Source organism: Loxodonta africana, chromosome 2 (genome assembly GCF_030014295.1).
Source record: "Loxodonta africana isolate mLoxAfr1 chromosome 2, mLoxAfr1.hap2, whole genome shotgun sequence".
Lineage (NCBI taxonomy): Eukaryota > Metazoa > Chordata > Mammalia > Proboscidea > Elephantidae > Loxodonta > Loxodonta africana.
This window is the reverse complement of record NC_087343.1, coordinates 178,108,364-178,126,663: the sequence shown is the minus strand read 5'-3', so window position 1 is coordinate 178,126,663 and position 18,300 is coordinate 178,108,364. Positions and strand designations below refer to the sequence as shown.

General features: G+C 36.8%; 1 protein-coding gene across 1 annotated transcript; it reads right to left on the bottom strand.

Annotated features, from left to right (window-relative positions):
- Positions 1 to 1,529: 1,529 nt before the first annotated feature.
- GABRA6 (gamma-aminobutyric acid type A receptor subunit alpha6) lies at positions 1,530 to 17,914 on the bottom strand. Its single transcript, XM_003404638.4, has 9 exons — positions 17,789 to 17,914; positions 17,498 to 17,616; positions 16,471 to 16,538; positions 14,292 to 14,512; positions 14,125 to 14,207; positions 13,669 to 13,812; positions 13,107 to 13,259; positions 11,361 to 11,620; positions 1,530 to 1,805 (listed from the first exon to the last, which is right to left on the bottom strand). Exons 1-9 carry the CDS (start codon positions 17,824 to 17,826, stop codon positions 1,530 to 1,532), a joined length of 1,362 nt encoding a protein of 453 aa, XP_003404686.1. The 5' UTR covers positions 17,827 to 17,914.
- Positions 17,915 to 18,300: the final 386 nt, after the last annotated feature.

The window sequence follows — 18,300 nt, the reverse complement described above, 5'->3', positions numbered from 1 at the left end:
ATGTAGCTAATTCACAGGGAAGTTGGACCAAGACCTTCGGCTCCTCACCATTAGTCTAGTGCCATTTCCATTAGTGCCAACTCTAAGTTGTTTAGCTGTAGCATTTTTGTATTTTCCTGGACAAAGGAAAGAATAGTAGTATGAAAGCATTCCTTTCAGGGTCCAGAGCTCAGGGTGATCTCCACAATATTTAGGACAATATTTAGCTCAGGGTGATCTCCGCAATATGAGGGGTTTGTGTGCTTTCTCTTCTACTTGCTCTCTCCCTATAACGATTCTATGGGGAAGAAACACAGAGTAAGCATCAGGAAGAACTTCAATGGTGCACAGGAGAAGAGTTCTCACATTCATTTTTCATTGTTGACTGAGCAGGAGGAGGGTGCAGAATTGACTGTTTGAATATAAACTCAATTACTTTTTAGATAGCTGACTGAGCCTGTTTCTCGCATACCTTCAGAGTCTTCCATACACTAACAATATGATCATAGAAGTAACCACCTCATTTCTTCATAACTAAGAAAACTACCTAGAGTTATTAATAAATCCAGAGATCCGCCTTTGCTGTAGATTTATTTAGCTTTATCCTTAGAAAGTTGGAAAATATGACAGCTATAATCCCAATCATAATACACAAATCTTCCTCTGAACCATTATATTTTTTCTACAACTTCTTGAAATTATGGTAAGCATATTATTTGAAAAGGAGAGTTTAACAGAACAAAACAACACTGTATTGCAGCCAAGTAAAGCTATGTACATATGCATACATACTTCGGGATCTATGTGTATAATTCATATGTATACAAACACCATGCTTTATTGAGGTAAAAGGGACAGCAACGTTAAAAACAAATGGCTAAGCTCAATATAGGCTTTAAGTGCAATTGAAAGCCATGTGACTAGCATAAAGGCCCCCAGCACGCTGGCATTAACCTACTGATAAATATTTAGACTGTGTTTATAATTTTGATCTTTTGGAAACTAAAAAAACCCAGAAAACCAAATCCAGTGCCATCAAGTCTATTCCGGCTCTTAGCAACCCTATACAACGGAGTAGAACTGCCCCATAGAGTTTCCAAGGATCGCCTGGCGGATTCGAACTGCCAACCCTTTGGTTAGCAGCCGTAGCACTTAACCACTACGCTACCAGGGTTTAAGCCAAAATAGACATTTTAAGGCAACCTTTGGAGGTCAGCATTTATTATTTAACTGCTGTGTGGCCAATGTTATTCACAGTGACAATTAAAAGCATTAAACAATGATGGACAAAGGTTAGTAAATTTATCTTGAATCCATCTGATCATCTTAAATTAAAAATTCTCTTTAATGAAGATTTTTGAGAAATCTTCAACTTTCAATATTGAGGGGCGTTACTGCTTTTTGATCCATATGTGCATACCCAAAGCTATTTGCTACAGACTTTCAATTTTGATTTCATGTTCAGAAAAGCATCTACATTAGTCTCAATGCTCTTTAAAAATACATATAGAGAGAGAATGAAAACTTATATAGGTTGTCCTGGGTGCAAACTATTCAACGCTGCCACTCACTTCCATAGTGTCTTTGGAAAGATAAACTATCCAGTATACAAGGTTGAATCCTGCAAATGCAACTGGGAAGAGAATTCGAGAATACTGGTCAATTTTACTGGTGCCCCCAAAGTCTGGAGAGAGTGGTGGGGGTGTAAGAGGTGTAGGTTGTAAGATGGGTACTCTAGTAAGGACTTTGCTGGACTCAGAAGACGGAACTATTGGCAAGGTAAGAGAAGTGATCCTTTTCTTCAGATGGTACTTGGAATCCGGATGCTGTGGAAGAGAGACACAAATAGTCAGCCTGGGCAAAAGGATTTTGTTGTTAGTTGCCATCAGTTGATTCTGACTCATTTCATCCCTATATGTACACAGTAGAACTTGCTCTATAGGGTTTTCAGACCTTTCAGAAACAGATCACCAGGGCTACTTTCTTAGGTACCTCCTGGTGGGTTTGAACTGCCGATCTTTTGGTTAGTAGTTGAGTACTTAATTGTTTGAGTTACCCAGAGACTGCTAGGTAAAAGGACAGTGACCACCTATCTAATCTTCCTTGTTTTGATCATTGACACATATTTGTTATTCACCTACAATGTAAGGAAAGACAATAAAAAACTCTTCATAGTATTTAGTGGTACTATTTTACCTAGGAATGGATAAAACCCAAACTCTTAAAAGAAAAGAAAAATTCATTTGCTTCCATCCAACACTGTATTCTATAATTCAATAAATCAGCTATTGATGCCAAGCATGTTCCGTGTCCCAGAAACTGTGCTGAACATTATACCGTTACATAGAGATGAGCCAAATTGCAAAGGCATATCTGCTTCCTGGCTACACATTTTCCTGTGGAACAATGGGGGTGGACAATGGGGTGAGAGGTTCTAATTTGGCATAAGTAGGGAATTAGTTAATACAAGAAAATAACAACTCCATTAATAGATATTATTCTTCTATTCTCAACTTACATTTTCAAACACTCATTTTAGTTAGAAACAAATCAGATAAGAAATAAAATAAAAATGAGACCTTGTATGTTAAAGGCAAGTGGAAAAGCCTAACTGCCTTTAAATGGGTGAGAAGACTGCTCATCCCTTGAAATATTCCTGCCTTTTTTTTTTTTTTTTTTTATCCCCAGAGGTTCTAGATTGCTTTCTCCTTCCCATTCAGAACTTCTCCAACGGTCACCTTAGATCTTAAGTCATTAAAATCCATTTACTAACCTCAGAGTTGTTATAGGTTATTTTCTATTGTTAGACTTTCTGTCCTACTAAAGACAACCAATTTTATTCTTGAATGGTGTGCTTAGTCCATTAATTGATAGGTGAGAAGGCTGGGAAGTGCCTTGGTCAAGGACAACAGCTAGGTAAAAAAAACCAATGACCGATTTCAGTGCTTATTTCATCCCACGATTTTCTCATTTCTATTCTAAAGTATCAGACCTAGCTCAGAGACTCTGATTAGGTTTGATTTACGTTCTTTCCAGTGTTATTGAAGTCTAGAGGTCTCCTTTTCTTGTATATATCTTGGAATAGGCCCTCTCCTTGTAGCCAGGTTGTCCTTGCTGAGTCTCTGCTTTTAACCCACTTGCTGTACATTATCCCTGAACCTGTAAAATGACCTTGTTTCCTCCCTGGCAGCAAAATCACCACTTTGCTGCCTGACAGGTATGTTATTCATATGGGCCAACTCCTGTGGCTTTAGCCACCAACCCAGCAGCAACAGGAAGAGGCAGTTGTCTCCCTGGTGCTAGTTCAGCCGCAGGACAAGAATGACCCACCCATGTAGTGGTATTGGGATTACAGGACACAACAATTCAAAGACCCTATTCTCTCTATTTTCTCATCTTGAATATTGCTGTTTTGTTTGCCATAGAAGTGACTGAGTAAATAACAATAGGCATCCTAGAGAGTTCAGGCCCGCTGTGCTTCTAGGAGACATGGAGAAATCTGTTTCTTCACCAAAAGCAACACTGAATCTGTGTCATCAAGTGAGACTTGACGTGACCATGGCAAATTTTATGCAAAGAATATATTTCTAGTTTATTTATTGGTCCAGTACTGTTATAGGTTCTCTGGGAAATCATAGGTCTTAGAGGTAGAAAAAAGAAGAAAATAGTTACTTTTGAGTTGATTCCAACTCATGGCAATACTGTTCGTCCTAGTAGAACTGTGCTCCATAGGGTTTTAAATGGCTGTGACCTTTTGGAAGTAGACTGTCAGGTCTTTCTTCTAAGGTACCTCTGGATGGATTTGAACCACCAAACTTTTGGTTAGTGATCAAGAGCTTAAATATTTGTACCACCCAGGGACTCCTTGAAGGTAGAAGACAGTTTAAAATAACAGATAATCTAATCTGCTGATCCAGGAGAAGAAATTAATGACATGTTCTATTGAAAATATGTGATAGCTAAAGATTACCACACCCAGGTCACGAGATGGTATGTGTACAGGACCAGGACTCACAGTATATTTGTCTCAATGCATGCTGCCTCTCTGAAAGATGAAACACAGCACCATCTTCCAAGAGCTTTCTATCATGTTTCTCAGACTAATTTGAATGTCATTAAAATATTCTCCACCTGAAAGAGCAAAATGCGTCACTGTTCCATTCTTTTCAAATCCTCTCCACTGGTAAAATTTCTGAGGGTCATGATAGAATAGCCTTCAGAGCAGAAGACTTTCTTTCTAGACACAGCTTGATTTTTAATAACTTGCGTTACCTGTCTGAAACACATATTTTTTTCTTTTTTAAAGAAAGGAAGACAGACATTCCTAGTTCACTAGAATTAAAAAAGTGATTGCAAAATATAATGTATTTCAAAAATGTAAGGCAGTGTTTTTTTTTTTTTTTTGGTTATTTGTTTGTTTTTTTTGTCTTTCTTAAATTGTCTTTCTTAGACTTGTGGAAAAAGAAGTTCTTAGTGAATCTCTTGGCATTGTCAAATGGACTTATGATGTCCTAGAGTTAAAGGACGCCATTCAGAACCAATACCATGATGGATTTAAGCACAATGACATTAACCTGGGTGGGTTTACAATAAGATTCCACTTTCTCCATCTAGTTTCCCAAACTAGATCTATGGGAAGTTGGCCTAGGGATGAAGAGGAGAGGAGCATCAGAAAGCCCTAGACTCCATATCTACCAGTTACCTGTTAAATGACCTGGACATGTCATATATTCTCCCAAGGTTCAAGTTCCCACCTCTAAAACGATGGTGATTTTTATCTCCCTTGTAACTTTTTTTGTTTTTTTAAAGCATTTGAGAAAACGTATGTAACTATTTTTTTCCTCAGCAAGTCTTAGCTATGACTTAAAAAAAAATTGTTTTATGCACAACATACCTGTACTTCTCATCCTCCCTGCTCACATGCCTTTACTTTATATCTTCTTCGCATGGAGTAACCTTCCTCTACCATTCAATCTTTAAATGCCCTTCATAACTTTTGATACTGAACTCAAGAGCCATCTGACATTACTGATTAGCCCACCCTTTGTACATGTTTCTGCCTACTTAGCCATTATAACTCTTCTAGCTGTTATCACATTTTCCCTTATAAGTATAATTAATCATTTCTGCAGTGCTTTATCTCCTTTCCTAGTATTTCTATAACCTTAATAATAGAGGACATATTATTTTCATATGTGAGTGCTCCGAAGTGGCTAGCCAGTGTTTAGAGAATAGTAGATGATCAATAAATATAGTCTGAATGAACAGATGAATAAAAATTTAAACATTTTTTCTGATTTTTCTCAAAAGTTGGAGGAGTAGGCAAAAAGAAAGGAACAAAATGTTTTATTACATTGTATTTTAACATATTTTTATACTATGTGTACCATTTCTAAATGCTTACTTGTGATTAGCACTGCTAGGCACTTCATATGTATTATCTCATTTATTCCTTGCAAAAATCTATGAGGTAAATACCATTATTTTCATTTTAGAGATGGAGGATTGGAAGGTTAAGCAGGGAGCTTATACACGTAATAAGTGGCAAGGCCTGGATTCAACTCCTCTCAGACCCTAAAGATCATTCATTTAACAAGTTTCCACATCAGTTTTAGTGTTTGGAGCAGGGTTTCTCAACTTCAACACTATTGACATTTTGAACTGCGTAATTCTTTGTCATGTAGGCTGTTCAGTGCATTGTAGGATGTTTAACAGCATCCTTAGCCTCTACCCACTAAATGCCAGTAGCACCCTCCCCCAAGCCACGACAAACAAAAATATCTCCATATATTGCCATATGTACCTCGTAGGTGGTGATGGGGGAGAAGGACCCTGGTTGAGAGTCATTGGTTTAGAATCATAACTTGCTTACTGCCCAGTAGTAATTGGACAAATTTATAGCAAGAAGAAAATACAATATGCCGAACGAAATGCAAAAGGCCCGGCTAACCCACACTCTGGATAATCAGCTCTTGGATAATTGGGAATTGGCAGGATGAGAAAACTGGACACCAATTGAGAAGAAACACATTGAATTTCTCCAGTGAAAAGGAAGCCAATTTTGCAAGCCGTTTAAGCTACAGGTTTGTTTCAGACCCTGCTTGCTCTATTGTAAGCCCTGCAGCTTCAGCTGATGGGAAAATAGGCTTTTGTCAGAGTCCAGATGAGGGCTCAGCTTGGGGTTGTCACTGTTTTGAGTGGAACACCTGTGGTTTTGAATTTTTCCAGGGCTCCCTGCTGATGAGTGCCATCCTGCCTTGGGTATTTTTAGAGCACTACTTTGTTTTAAGTAATGCCACATTGCAAAGGTACTTTGAGTCAAACTGGACATTATGACAATCAGTTATGTGATGTAAGTATAAGACATTTGGGAAGTATTTAGGGCAATTTTGATATAGCATTTAAAAAAAATCACTGCCGTCAAGTTGATTCCAACTCATAGTGATTCTATAGGACACAGTAGAACTGCCCCATAGGGTTTCCTAGGCTGTAAATCTTTATGGAAGGAGATTGCCACAATCTTCCTCCTGCAGAGTAAGTAGTGGGTTTGAACCATCAACCTTTCAGTTTGCAGCTGAGTTCTTTAACCAATGTGCCACCGAGACTCCTCGACATAACCTTTAGTGGGTCTAATATACTAATGGGTAGGGTCACCTTTCAGTAGAATACTCTCACTCAGCCTGTATTACTCAAGGAACAAACAAAGAACCTGGTTTTAGAACCAGGGAAGCAGAAAAAAAACCAAACCCAGTGCCGTCGAGTCGATTCCCACTCATAGCGACCCTACAGGAGAGAGTAGAACTGCCCCATAGAGTTTCCAAGGAGTGCCTGGCAGATTCGAACTGCCGACCCTTTGGTTAGCAGCCATAGCACTTAACCACTATGCCACCAGGGTTTTCCAGTGAAGCAGGGGCACCAAAAATAAAGGAAAATATATATATTTTTAGAACACATGGTATTTGATATTTTTTAAAAGCATCACCTTAATCATTATGGAGGGAAATGAGAGTTCTGTTGGATTTACTTACATATACTTTTACAGTTCATAGAGCTGAGAGCAGAGATGACTCCAGAATTTCTACATAGTAGTGTATTGGCATCAATGTAGTATGACAGTAGTACTGGAAGACATGCCTAGGAATCACACTGCGATATTTGGAGGGGGTAGGATGGAAAAGTGTTCAGTGAGAATTTTACAGAAGGGATGGGGAAAGAGTTAGCCACCTACTCCCTCATCTAGTCTACCCCACTCTCCCCATAAGTCATGCAATGGCATAATCACTGAGAAGGGGCACTATTATCTTTCTGGTATCTAGAGTCTCAGAAGGTCTTAACCCTGTTTTAAACAGAAGATTTCTAGGGGGGACTCAACTCTGTTTTAAACAGAAGATTTCTAGGAAGTAATGATATAATCAAAGACATCTTGACAAAATTTGGAGCAGAGGTGTATCTTTCGGTAACCTATCCTTTCGAGCTCTCTACATAGGTGGAGGACAACATGGTAATGGCCCAGCAGACATCTTCACCTTGAAGAAGACAGAACATATGTCTTATTTCTTTCTTTATAACCATATTTCTAGCAATTGGTTTAGTGCTTCTAGCAGTGCCAAGCTCATCTTTCTGTTTTCAGCTTAGACATTACTTCCCCCAGAAGTGATGACCCCTCCAGGCTGAGTTAGATGTTCTTGCTCTGTTTTTCTACAGCCTACTATGCATTCCCAACCACAAGCTTTATCACAACATACTGTTATGACTCACTGATTCTCCTCTATTACTACTAGACAAGAAGCTCCATGAGGGAACAGGCCCTCTTGATTTTACTCACCAATATAGCCTCACTATTTTTTTTTTTTTTAATTTTACATAGGGCCTGGCACATAAAACCACTTAATGAGTACTTACGGTAGGAATGATTCAATGAATAAACATATGTACAATAAATGGCTACCAAATGAAGACAAGAAAGAAAAATAAAATGAATAAACAATATATAGTTATTGTCCTGAGTAATGAAATTTTGCTCTATTTTGTATGCAAGTAATTTACGAGTATCGTCACAATCCCCGTGGAGAAGAGATGCCACATTGGATGTGGGGGAGCACATTCTTTCTTAGGAAACTAGTGTTGAGGGTGTTGACCTTTAAAATAACAAGGAAGATAGCAAACCCTCCAAAAGGAGGTTGAGGTCCAAATTTGGTCTTATGTGCAGTATAGGTAGACAACAGACACATATTGGGTTTTGAAACCATGAAGACAGGAATAACTCTCTAATGCCAAGATAGCATACCAGATTTAAAACATAAATAAAACCAAAAAACCAAACCAAACAAAAAACCAAGGAAAGACACCATATAAGCAGGAAAGGAGCTATGAACAATTTCTTAAAATCTAAAAATAAAATAAAATCTCCAATTCCAAATGCTTTAAAAACAGAGAGATAATGAGGCTATCAGTCACTTCTAAGAATATAGCTTTTAAGGAGTAATTTATTTGTTTTTTCTGGTTTGAGAACAAGGTTTTAAAAGTCCAAGTTTTCTTTGTCACCATTGCATTAAATTTCAAGGTCAAAATCAAATTGATAAAAGTATTAAACTTTTCCCCCACATCCATTCTAAGTATTTTCCTGTGGAAAGTAGTAGGCACATCAAAATATACAACTTGGAATCACATGAAATATCCAAGTACTTATTCACATTTTGACATCACCACATTAGTTTTCCATTTCAACGTTCAACTTATTCAAATAATGTTATTTCGATTACAACTGCATTTTTAAATGCCATGGTATTTTGAAAGAAAAAAAATGGCCATACAATCCTAGTAAACCATTGTGTTGTGTAAATTGCAAATATGCAGTTTACGTTTGTTCCTCTATGTTAAAAAAAAAAAAAAAAAATGTTACCTACAGCAAATTACTAAGTTTTGGCATGAAAAAAATAAAATGTAAATTTTCCATGTAATAGCCTATGCTTATTTTTGTTACCTTCAAGATTTACCTTGTTTTGGTTCTTTTTGTTTTTATTTGAGCTAGACTTTTAGAAACAAAACTCTCTTCTTCATTACCTTGAAATATTTTAAGCCAGGTTCAGAAAATAACTTTTCATAAAAATAAATAATAATAACATATAAGGAAAAAAAGAGCTTTGTGATGATTTAAATCTAATTTTTATCCAGCTTTCCCAAGGACCTGCTCATTATACGTTACTATTTTGGAGTTGTATGAGATGGTTTATGTGAAGACTTGAGAATGAGAATCTTGAATTTCATCTTATTAATAAAGTATAACTTTAAAATAAAAGCCTGAGGGGATGATAACTCTATGTTATCTCTGAGGATTTGAAATCATATTTTTCTCAGCACTATATATTCCAAGAGAGTTGAAGTACAGAATTTTGTCTTTTTATTTCTGTATCTGATAAATAAGCATATTCAGAGTTATTGGAGCTACCTTTCTTCACAAATTCCTTTTGTTTTTACTGTAATTTTTCAAATGAGAAACTGGTAAACTGAATGCTGATAAATATTAATTCTTCTTTATAGGTGTATGTTAAGGAAAATAAATGGCCTTTGAACAATATGCAAATTATATATCTGTAAACATATAGATAGCTTATAATGGAAGCCATTTATTTTTATAAATGTAAAATATTTCTCAAAATATATCTCCTTAAGAGCATGGTATTCAAATAGTTTGGGCTGGGTCTTCAGGCTAGCATATTGTAGTTACAAAATGTATTATTTTGATGACCTTTTAAGCCACATATGCATTAAGAAAGCATCATTGAGTTAAGGGGAGAAGGTTAAGAGTGACCTTGCCCACATTCTAAAAATGTTTTGTCCAGGGGTGTGTTCCCTGCCATATTTCAGCTTTTGAAGAATTACTGGGGAGAGAAGGGGCTCAGCCTCCTTAATGTTCTGGATATCAAGAAATCTGTACTCAAGTCTTAATTTTGCTGTCAAGTAGTAGCTAACATTTTTATCTTGAGGCTCTATTTTTTCATCTAAAATGATCTCATTAGCGTGGATCACTGGAGGGAAAATGTTTGTTTTTAATTAGGACTAATTCAAGAAAAGAAACCCTGGTTAAGAGCTACCCCTACTAACCGAAAGGTTGGCAATTTGAATCCACCACGCACTCTTTGGAAACCGTATGGTACAGTTCTACTCTGTCCCATAGGGTCGTTATGAGTTGGAATCTACTGGACGGCAATGGGTTTGGTTTTATTTATTTATTTATTTGGTTTAATTCAAGAAAAAAATTAAATTATGTATTTCATTTTTTTTATGGCAATAGCCTTATCACACTCCTTGGAGAAAATGTAAATTTTTAAAGTTCGTTAGTGTATCAAACAGAAAAATTCAATTAAAAAATTACCTTTTTAATTTAAACACTAAACTGCCTGGGTATTTGAAAGGTAAATCATGTATACCTTTATAATTTTTATCATAAAATTAAGCTAAGGGTTATATTCCAATGTAGGTGGGCTTCAAGTGGCTTTGAGATTTGGAAATGTTTACTAGAATCGATCATTATAAAGGAACTTCCAGTACAAAGTGTCTACATTATTCCATTTTGCAGAGCAAATTTTCCTTTTCTAAGAGCTACTGTTTGGCGTTTGTATTTAAATGGCAATTTATACTTATCAATGAGGTCTATACAGTAATCCAGTAAAAAAAAAAAAAAAAAAAAAGCATGTGCAGCTTACCTGTCATGAAAATTTACTGATACATGAAATTGAAATTTGGGGTCACATTTATGGCCCTTCAATTATTAACACTAACTTTTTTTCTTAATTCAAAGACTTTTTGGTTCCAATGCTTACTATTGTAAATCTAAACTTATTTCTAACTGATTTTAAGCCTCTGAATAAAAGCTCATTAATCCACATGCATTTGATATAAGAATGTGAATATGAGACTTTTTTCCATGAATTGAATACTTCAGCTGAAGTTTATAGAAACTAATATTCATATCTTGCCCACATGAAATAGAGCAGCAAACAGATTTCTAACAAAAATTGCCCTCTTTTTTCTTTCTGACTCCAAAGCCTCATTAGAAACTTTTTTTCTTTCCCTAGTTTTTTTTTTTTTTTTTTGGTTTTTTAGTTGGTATAAGTGAACCTGTTCAAAGGAAACATCTAAAAAGGCTAAGAAGAATTTTCTAGTCTCTTCTGGGTGCCTGGAATCTGCCAGTACTAAGGAGATTGCTAAAAGGAGCCTGCTAAACATTTACAGCAAAGTTAAATGAAGCCCTCACTTTTGGGGCCAGTTTTGTAACTTGCGCTCAACTAAGACTACTTTTGGACTATTTAGCTGTTTGTGATTTTAGTTTGGGCTGCCTTTTCTTAAATGGTAGATAAATTAGAACAGTAAGCAATTACCAAAACAATCTTAGCTTCCAAGGGTTCCTTTGCTTTTGATATCGTCACTGGTGGTGGGGCTGCAATCTGTGCATTCCTCTTGGCCTCCTGGGTCTGAAGATTGGTGAAGTAGTTGACAGCGGCGAACTCAATCAGAGCAGAGAAGACAAAAGCAAAGCAAACAGCTATGAACCAATCCATGGCAGTTGCATACGACACTTTTGGCAAGGAGTGCCTGGCACTGATGCTCAGAGTGGTCATGGTTAAAACAGTGGTGATCCCTGAAATGAAAAAGAATAGGCAACTCAATATTATTATTTGTCATTTTATTAATAAGGTTAATAAGATTTATTAATAAGATAAAATAATTTTTGTCATCATTTTATTGTATTATAGTTTTTCACAGTTACTCTCACAGGTATTATCATTTTTGTATCGTTCAATACCTAGTGCAGTGATTTATACTTTGTTGTTCCTCAAAAAACATTTGTTGAATTGAATTAGTTTATTGTAATTTGAAGTTCTGAATAGTTCTTGTTTGCTGCTTGGGAAGACTAATAGCGAATTGTTGTCAATTAGGCAAAAGAAAAAAAAAATGTAAATTTCTAATTAGTTTTGGTAGCTGATAATATCTTTGATCATATTTAAGTAGCCTATCTGGTCTAAACACTGACCATAAAATTAGGTGTCTCTTTTTTGTTGTTGTTGTTTGTTTATTTGTTTTAATTTCTAGGTGGCACAGTGTTTAAAGAGTTCGGCTGCTAATCGAAAGGTCGGCGGTCTGAACGCACCAGTGCAGAGAATAATGTGGCAATCTGCTTCTGCGAAAGATGTACAGCCTTGGAAATCCTACTGGGCAATTCTATTCTGACCTGTAGAGTCACCATGAGTCAGAATTCACTCGATTGCAGTGGGTTTGTTTTTTTTTTTAGCCCGGTTTTAAGTTAAAAATTTACTCATGAGAAAATAACAATTTTATTACTCATGCACCAGTAGTTTTCCTTCTTGAATTATGACTTGGGAAATTTATGTAATTTGGACCTGTGTAATGTTGATGTTGGTGGTCAATATATTTACACAGATATAGTTTACAAAAAAAAGAACTATTCTAAAAAATAAAAATTAAGGTTCAACTGAGATTTCAGTTTAATTCAGGTCTTCTCTATGAACTACTAAATTTATAATCACGAAAAACCAGAAAAAGTTGGAGTTTGTTACATTAATCAAACATTTAAAAGTTCACTGATGATATTTTGTAACAGCTCTCTTTCTTATTATTTTGTTCTGCTCCATCACAACTAGTAGTGATCCTAAACATCGTAAGTGGAACTATATGCTTAGGTTGAGCTATAGGTGATATGTAAATATTTTAGATGTACAAAACTGGCAATTTTGTATGGTTCAACCAAATAAGAGTGAGATATAGTTTATATCTTATTAACCTTTTGGTTTAGTGGATATATAAGTCAGTTTTTACCTGTCTGCTTTTTCTTTTGAAAAAGCAAGTGCAGATCAACAACTCTTAAGGAAAACACATGAAAGTCCTTGGAAACCAGCTAGAATTCCCATAGAGGCAAAATTTTTGTTGATTCACCACACCACTTGCTATAACATGAAGGTCATTTTACATGATACACGTGCCTGAATGAGGTAAGACTGTGTTGCCCTTGTGGATGGGAAAAACACAGATGTGAATATTCCCCTAAAATATACAAGCATTGAGAGGTGGTGGATGAACGCAAGGAGAGCAGAAACAGTGAGGCGTACCAAAGACAGTTCTTGCCGGGACAGACTCCTTATTAATCCAGAAAGACACCTGGGAAAGAATGACCGTCATAATGCACGGAGTATATATCTGTATCATGAAGTAGCCCATCTTTCTTTGCAAGTGGAAATAAACTGTCATTATTACGTATTCACCTGTTGAAAGACACGTATATCAGCATTATTGCTGTTGGCAGCATGCAAAAAGAATGCAACTGAAAATAAGTCATGCAGGTTTTACAATTAGCATGGGCTGGAAGAAAACAAAAAAAGGGCATATCTCAACGTATGACAAAGCCACTTGATCAGCAAATGATAGAGCAAAGGGACACAATTCATTATTTTCGGTGGGGTTCTTTGTGTCATATAAATACAACTCCTTCCAAGGTTCCGCAAACCTTTATGTGCACCTGGTTGCAAAATGAATTTTAAGCAAAGTTCCTCATCACTTCAAAACCAAGCAAAGCTGAGGATGGCCAATGCAGATGAAACAGGAATAGATAGTTTGAAAGCATGCTCTCTGTGATTTTGCAGGATTATAGTCATACATTGGTCACTTTCTTACCAGTATTAGATTGAATTGTCTCACTAGATACTGTTTGTCCAATCAGATCATACTGGAGGAGGCTTGAAGATTCTTCTGGGACTTCTACAGAGTAAAGTGGTCCCTTTTTCCATGTATATATGATTTCACTTTTGGGGTAAGCATCTGAATTTTTTTGAAACAAATTGAACATAGCAGTGAATCTGACTAATTTTCTTTTTCTTTTTTTTTCAAAGCAAGCCTTGCTTATATAAAACAGAAGTAAAGACAAAAAATTTGCTTGAATGTTTTCCTTTAATCTGGATAACAAAAACCTGTGTCTATAAGATTCACTGACATAATTAATTAAGCATATTTCTGGGATCACACTGCATGTACCATAGTAATATCTCTTTTGCTTTCTAGTCTCTGACTACAACCAAATAATTCCATATCTTAAAAGCATTATTTGACTCTCAGAAGCTTTTTGTGACTTACAGCTGCCAAACTTGAGTGGACAAGCATGCCCATCCATAGGAAAGTTAACCAGCCTCATGGGACAGTCAGCATTGATAGTAAGCCTGGGTACATCAAAATAAACGGTTCTGAGTTAATATGCTGAGCAGATCACTTGAGCAGAGGAAACAGAACTGGGAGAACCTCACCTCATGGTATACAGAATGGTTCCGTTCTGCATGATTCTGAAGAGCTTATTAGGCGTTGTCATGTTATGAGCAATGGACTTTTTACCATTCCTGAAAAAAGTGTCAGGTGTCCAGATTTTACTGACCATCAAGTTATTCAAACTTAGAATCTCAGTTGGTCCCCCAAACTTCAACCTCTCATCAGTCCAAGTTTGGCGAAAGAAAACATCCATTGTATACTCCTAAGAGAAAAAAAAGATATTCATGCAGGCTGGAGAGCTGCTTTGTTAGGAGGTTCGCTGGAAGTTCACTAGTTTTGTCTTTATAGTAGTCTTTATATACCTTGTCATGAAACAATTCTTTATGACAATAACTTCCAAAGAAATCTATGATTTCAGTTAATTACTACTTTTCTCATACTTGGAAAGTTGGTGATACTATTATATAACACTGAATTGTTCAAGTTGTCCTCCTGACCTTGACCTTTCTCAACATTCTCACTCTATTTGTCCTGTCATCTATCTATTCAGTCATGGACCTATCTCTCTCTCCTTTTAATCTAGAAGAAAAATACATAAAAAAAAATTTATAATCTAGGCTTTGCACTGGCCTTCCCCCATTAGTTAGTCTAACAATTTCCCTTGGTATTTGGATTGCTTTCAATGGGATCTTTGTGCACCCCTGTATCCTTCAGTAAAGTTTCAAGAACAGATAAACTTTCCTTAATAAGCACACTATGGTGGCATATCATGATTATTTTATATTATTCTCAGAGCATATAAACGCAAATGTTACTATGATTACTATAAATTGAGCATCATTTAAATACGTGTAATCAAAATTATGAGTTTTGATTTGTGGCTTTCGTGAAATAACATTAAAAATCTTAAGATTTCTAACAGCCACTTCAAAAGTCAATTATAAATAACAACTTGTAATTATAACAAAACATGGCCAATAATGGCTTTGCCTATTTTATTTTCCTTTATGAGACCTATTACTGCAATTAATAATTATATTTTAATAATCTAATTTGACATATAATAATCTGGGCTATAATATAGCTTTATTGTACAAAAACATGCTTTAAAAAGAGACACAAGAATACAACAAAATTCCAAGTATACCCAGAATAATAATACAGTAGAAAATGCTTAGTGGTTGTTTATACTTGGGTTGAGTCGGTTCATAAATGAAAAACATAATGTTAAAAAAAAAAAAAAATCTAGCATTCTGGATAACACTGATTCTCCTTTCTCCTCAAATTTTAAGACATTTTCTCTTTAATAAAGCTCTTTGTCTCTTTTGCTCCCCCTCCAATCTTTGTTTTATTCCCTTCCTTCTTCCCTCCTTCCCTTTCTCCCTTATCCCTTCTTTTTTTCCTTCTTTATTCTTTATTGTCTTCTTTTATTGTCAAATCAAAAAGCAGAAGACTTCGATAACTCTTTATCCAGAATTACATTCCCCTAATAAAATTTAATGATACGAGTCTTTAGAGATAGTTAAGTTTATTTAATGTTAGTGCTTGTATTTTAGTTTTAGGGGAAAACGCTACCTGAGATCTGTGAAAGAATACCATGATACACTTTGTTCTAGAAGACTAGCTCAGGTTTGTATTGCCATTTACTATAAATACCATCTTAGGAATCCTATAGCCATCTGCACCTGGAACAGAGCCTCAAGAACACCTACTGGTTCATGCGCAATGTGACAGGTAGAATGCATCAGCCTTTCCAAAAGCCCTTTACCGTTTTAATAATATATGCTGATACTGATAATCATGTACTATAAGAGACAGGGATGTTTTACATTTTATGGATGTCTTCAATATACTCTTATATGACATAGAATCTTTGCAGCTTTTTTTTTTTCTCCTGTATCAACAAATTTGCTAGGACTTCACCAAAAAGAGGAAAACCTTTTCTCTGTAGCAAAGAATTCAGTGCACGATACATGGACAAAAAAGAGAATATAATCTTAAAAAGTCCCTCAGATTAATGAATCCAGGCCAAGTCCTTAGTGAGATGTGAAAGGGCTTAAGCCAGTAACCTACTCTAATGGCAGTGCCCTCCCAGTATGAGCACACATACTGCATCATGAATCTGAGCAGAACTTGGTGCCATTGTCCATTATTATTAGTTCTATGACCCAGCCCTCCTCTCTTAGGTACAAATCCCCGCATCCCTTCAAGCTCACTCACCATCTCCACATCTGACACTGGCCCAAAACTGGTCACATAAATGTCTGTTTTGACTTCGGTGACAGCACCTGAAAATAGTCCAGAGGGAGAAATTATCACCAATAGTGTTAAGGGAACAGAACTTACAACTCCACTGCAGAGCTCCTTCTCAGAGCCAGAATCCACAACTCTTCCTAATGCAATCACAACTCTTCATAATGTGCCTTTCAACTCTGAAAACTCTTATCAGTTGCCTGATTTTGAATGCATTCTGATCAAATTGAGGAAATATTAGGGAGTAGAAGAAAACGGGAGCGCTGGTGGCCCAGTGGTGAAGAACTTGGCTGCTAACCAAAAGGTCTGCAGTTTGAATCCACCAGACACTCCTTGGAAACCCAATGAAGTAGTTCTACTTTGTCTTAGAGAGTCACTGTGAGTCTGGTCATCTGGATGGCAACAGTTTTCTTTTTTTTTAAGAAGAAAACTAAGTAACCCTGGTGGCACAGTGGTTAAATCCTCAGCTGCTAACCGAAAGGCCTGTGGTTCAAACCCACCAGCTGCGCTTTGGGAGAAAGATGTAGCATTCTTTTTCTGCAAAAGATTTACAGCCTGGAAACCCTATGGGGCAGTTCTACTCTGCTCCATACAGTCTCTAGGAGTCAGAATTGACTGCACGACAATGTTTTAAAAATGGTAATATAGCTAATATATATTGATGGCTTAAATGGGCCACTTGCTAAAGTGTTTTACAAGGAGAATCTCATTCAACACTCACGCAATTCTATGAGGCAAGCACTGTTCATACACCCACACTACATTTGGGGAAACTGAGGCTTAGAAAGTTCAAATAACTTGCATAACGTCACTAATAGTGTAAGAGGCAGAGAGTGGATGGGAACACTCCTGGCCTCACTCCAGTACCCCTGCACTTTATCATTCTGCTAAACTAACTCCTTTATGATGCCTTGGGGTCTTGGGAGTATCTTGGGAGGGCAGTATAGAACAGGAGAGTTCAGGGGTTTGGTCTAGCAAGGATGTGGGCTCTCACCACCAAATCCCGGTCGCAGTCTATTATCGTAGCCTTCAAGCAGATTGTCCAGGATCCGGCTGATGTTCTGTGAGTATAGGTTTCCTTCTTCTTTGAGATTCCCCAGAGTGGTATCTAGCCTATGAATAGAAGGTCAATGGTACTCACTCTGGCATTAGAGGAGATATGTGATACAGTCCACCCTGGTCCTCCCCATCACAAATACATGACTCACCACCCCTGGAATCTTCCGTGATTTGATCTGGCCTTTTTTTTTTTTAACAGAAAAAAGCAGAAAATAATCTTACTCACCATAGAATAAAGTAGAGCCAGGGCAGAGGCGATGCCATCTTACCAAAACCAAAATGCCCCGTTCACCCTCCTCCTGGTATGCTCTTCCCTCCTACTACCTCCTCTTTGCCAATCAACGAGAGCAATCTTCCGAACCCCTCATATCCCTTTTCCTTGCTTGCTTCCAGTCAGTAATCCAATTGATAAGGAAGTTGCCAGAAAAACTTTGAGGTGGTTCTGTTGCTGTCCTCGTCCTTGTGGTCGTTTTTTCATATGGAACACGGTGGTCTGAATTCAGTCTTAGGTGACGTCCTGACTGACACTCAGTCTCCTCTGATTGACTTAGTTGGGAAATGAGAGTCTGAAGGGACAGTCCATGGTCGGAGAACAGTGACAATAATCAAATAAGGCGTTAGGCGAGATTAGAAGGAAGAAATCCACTGCTAGTTTTGGCATGGAATTAGCAGGGCCCTGTGAGGAAATCTGGAAAGCAGTGGCATCTTGCTGATTGAGATTATGTTCCAATGGGCTCA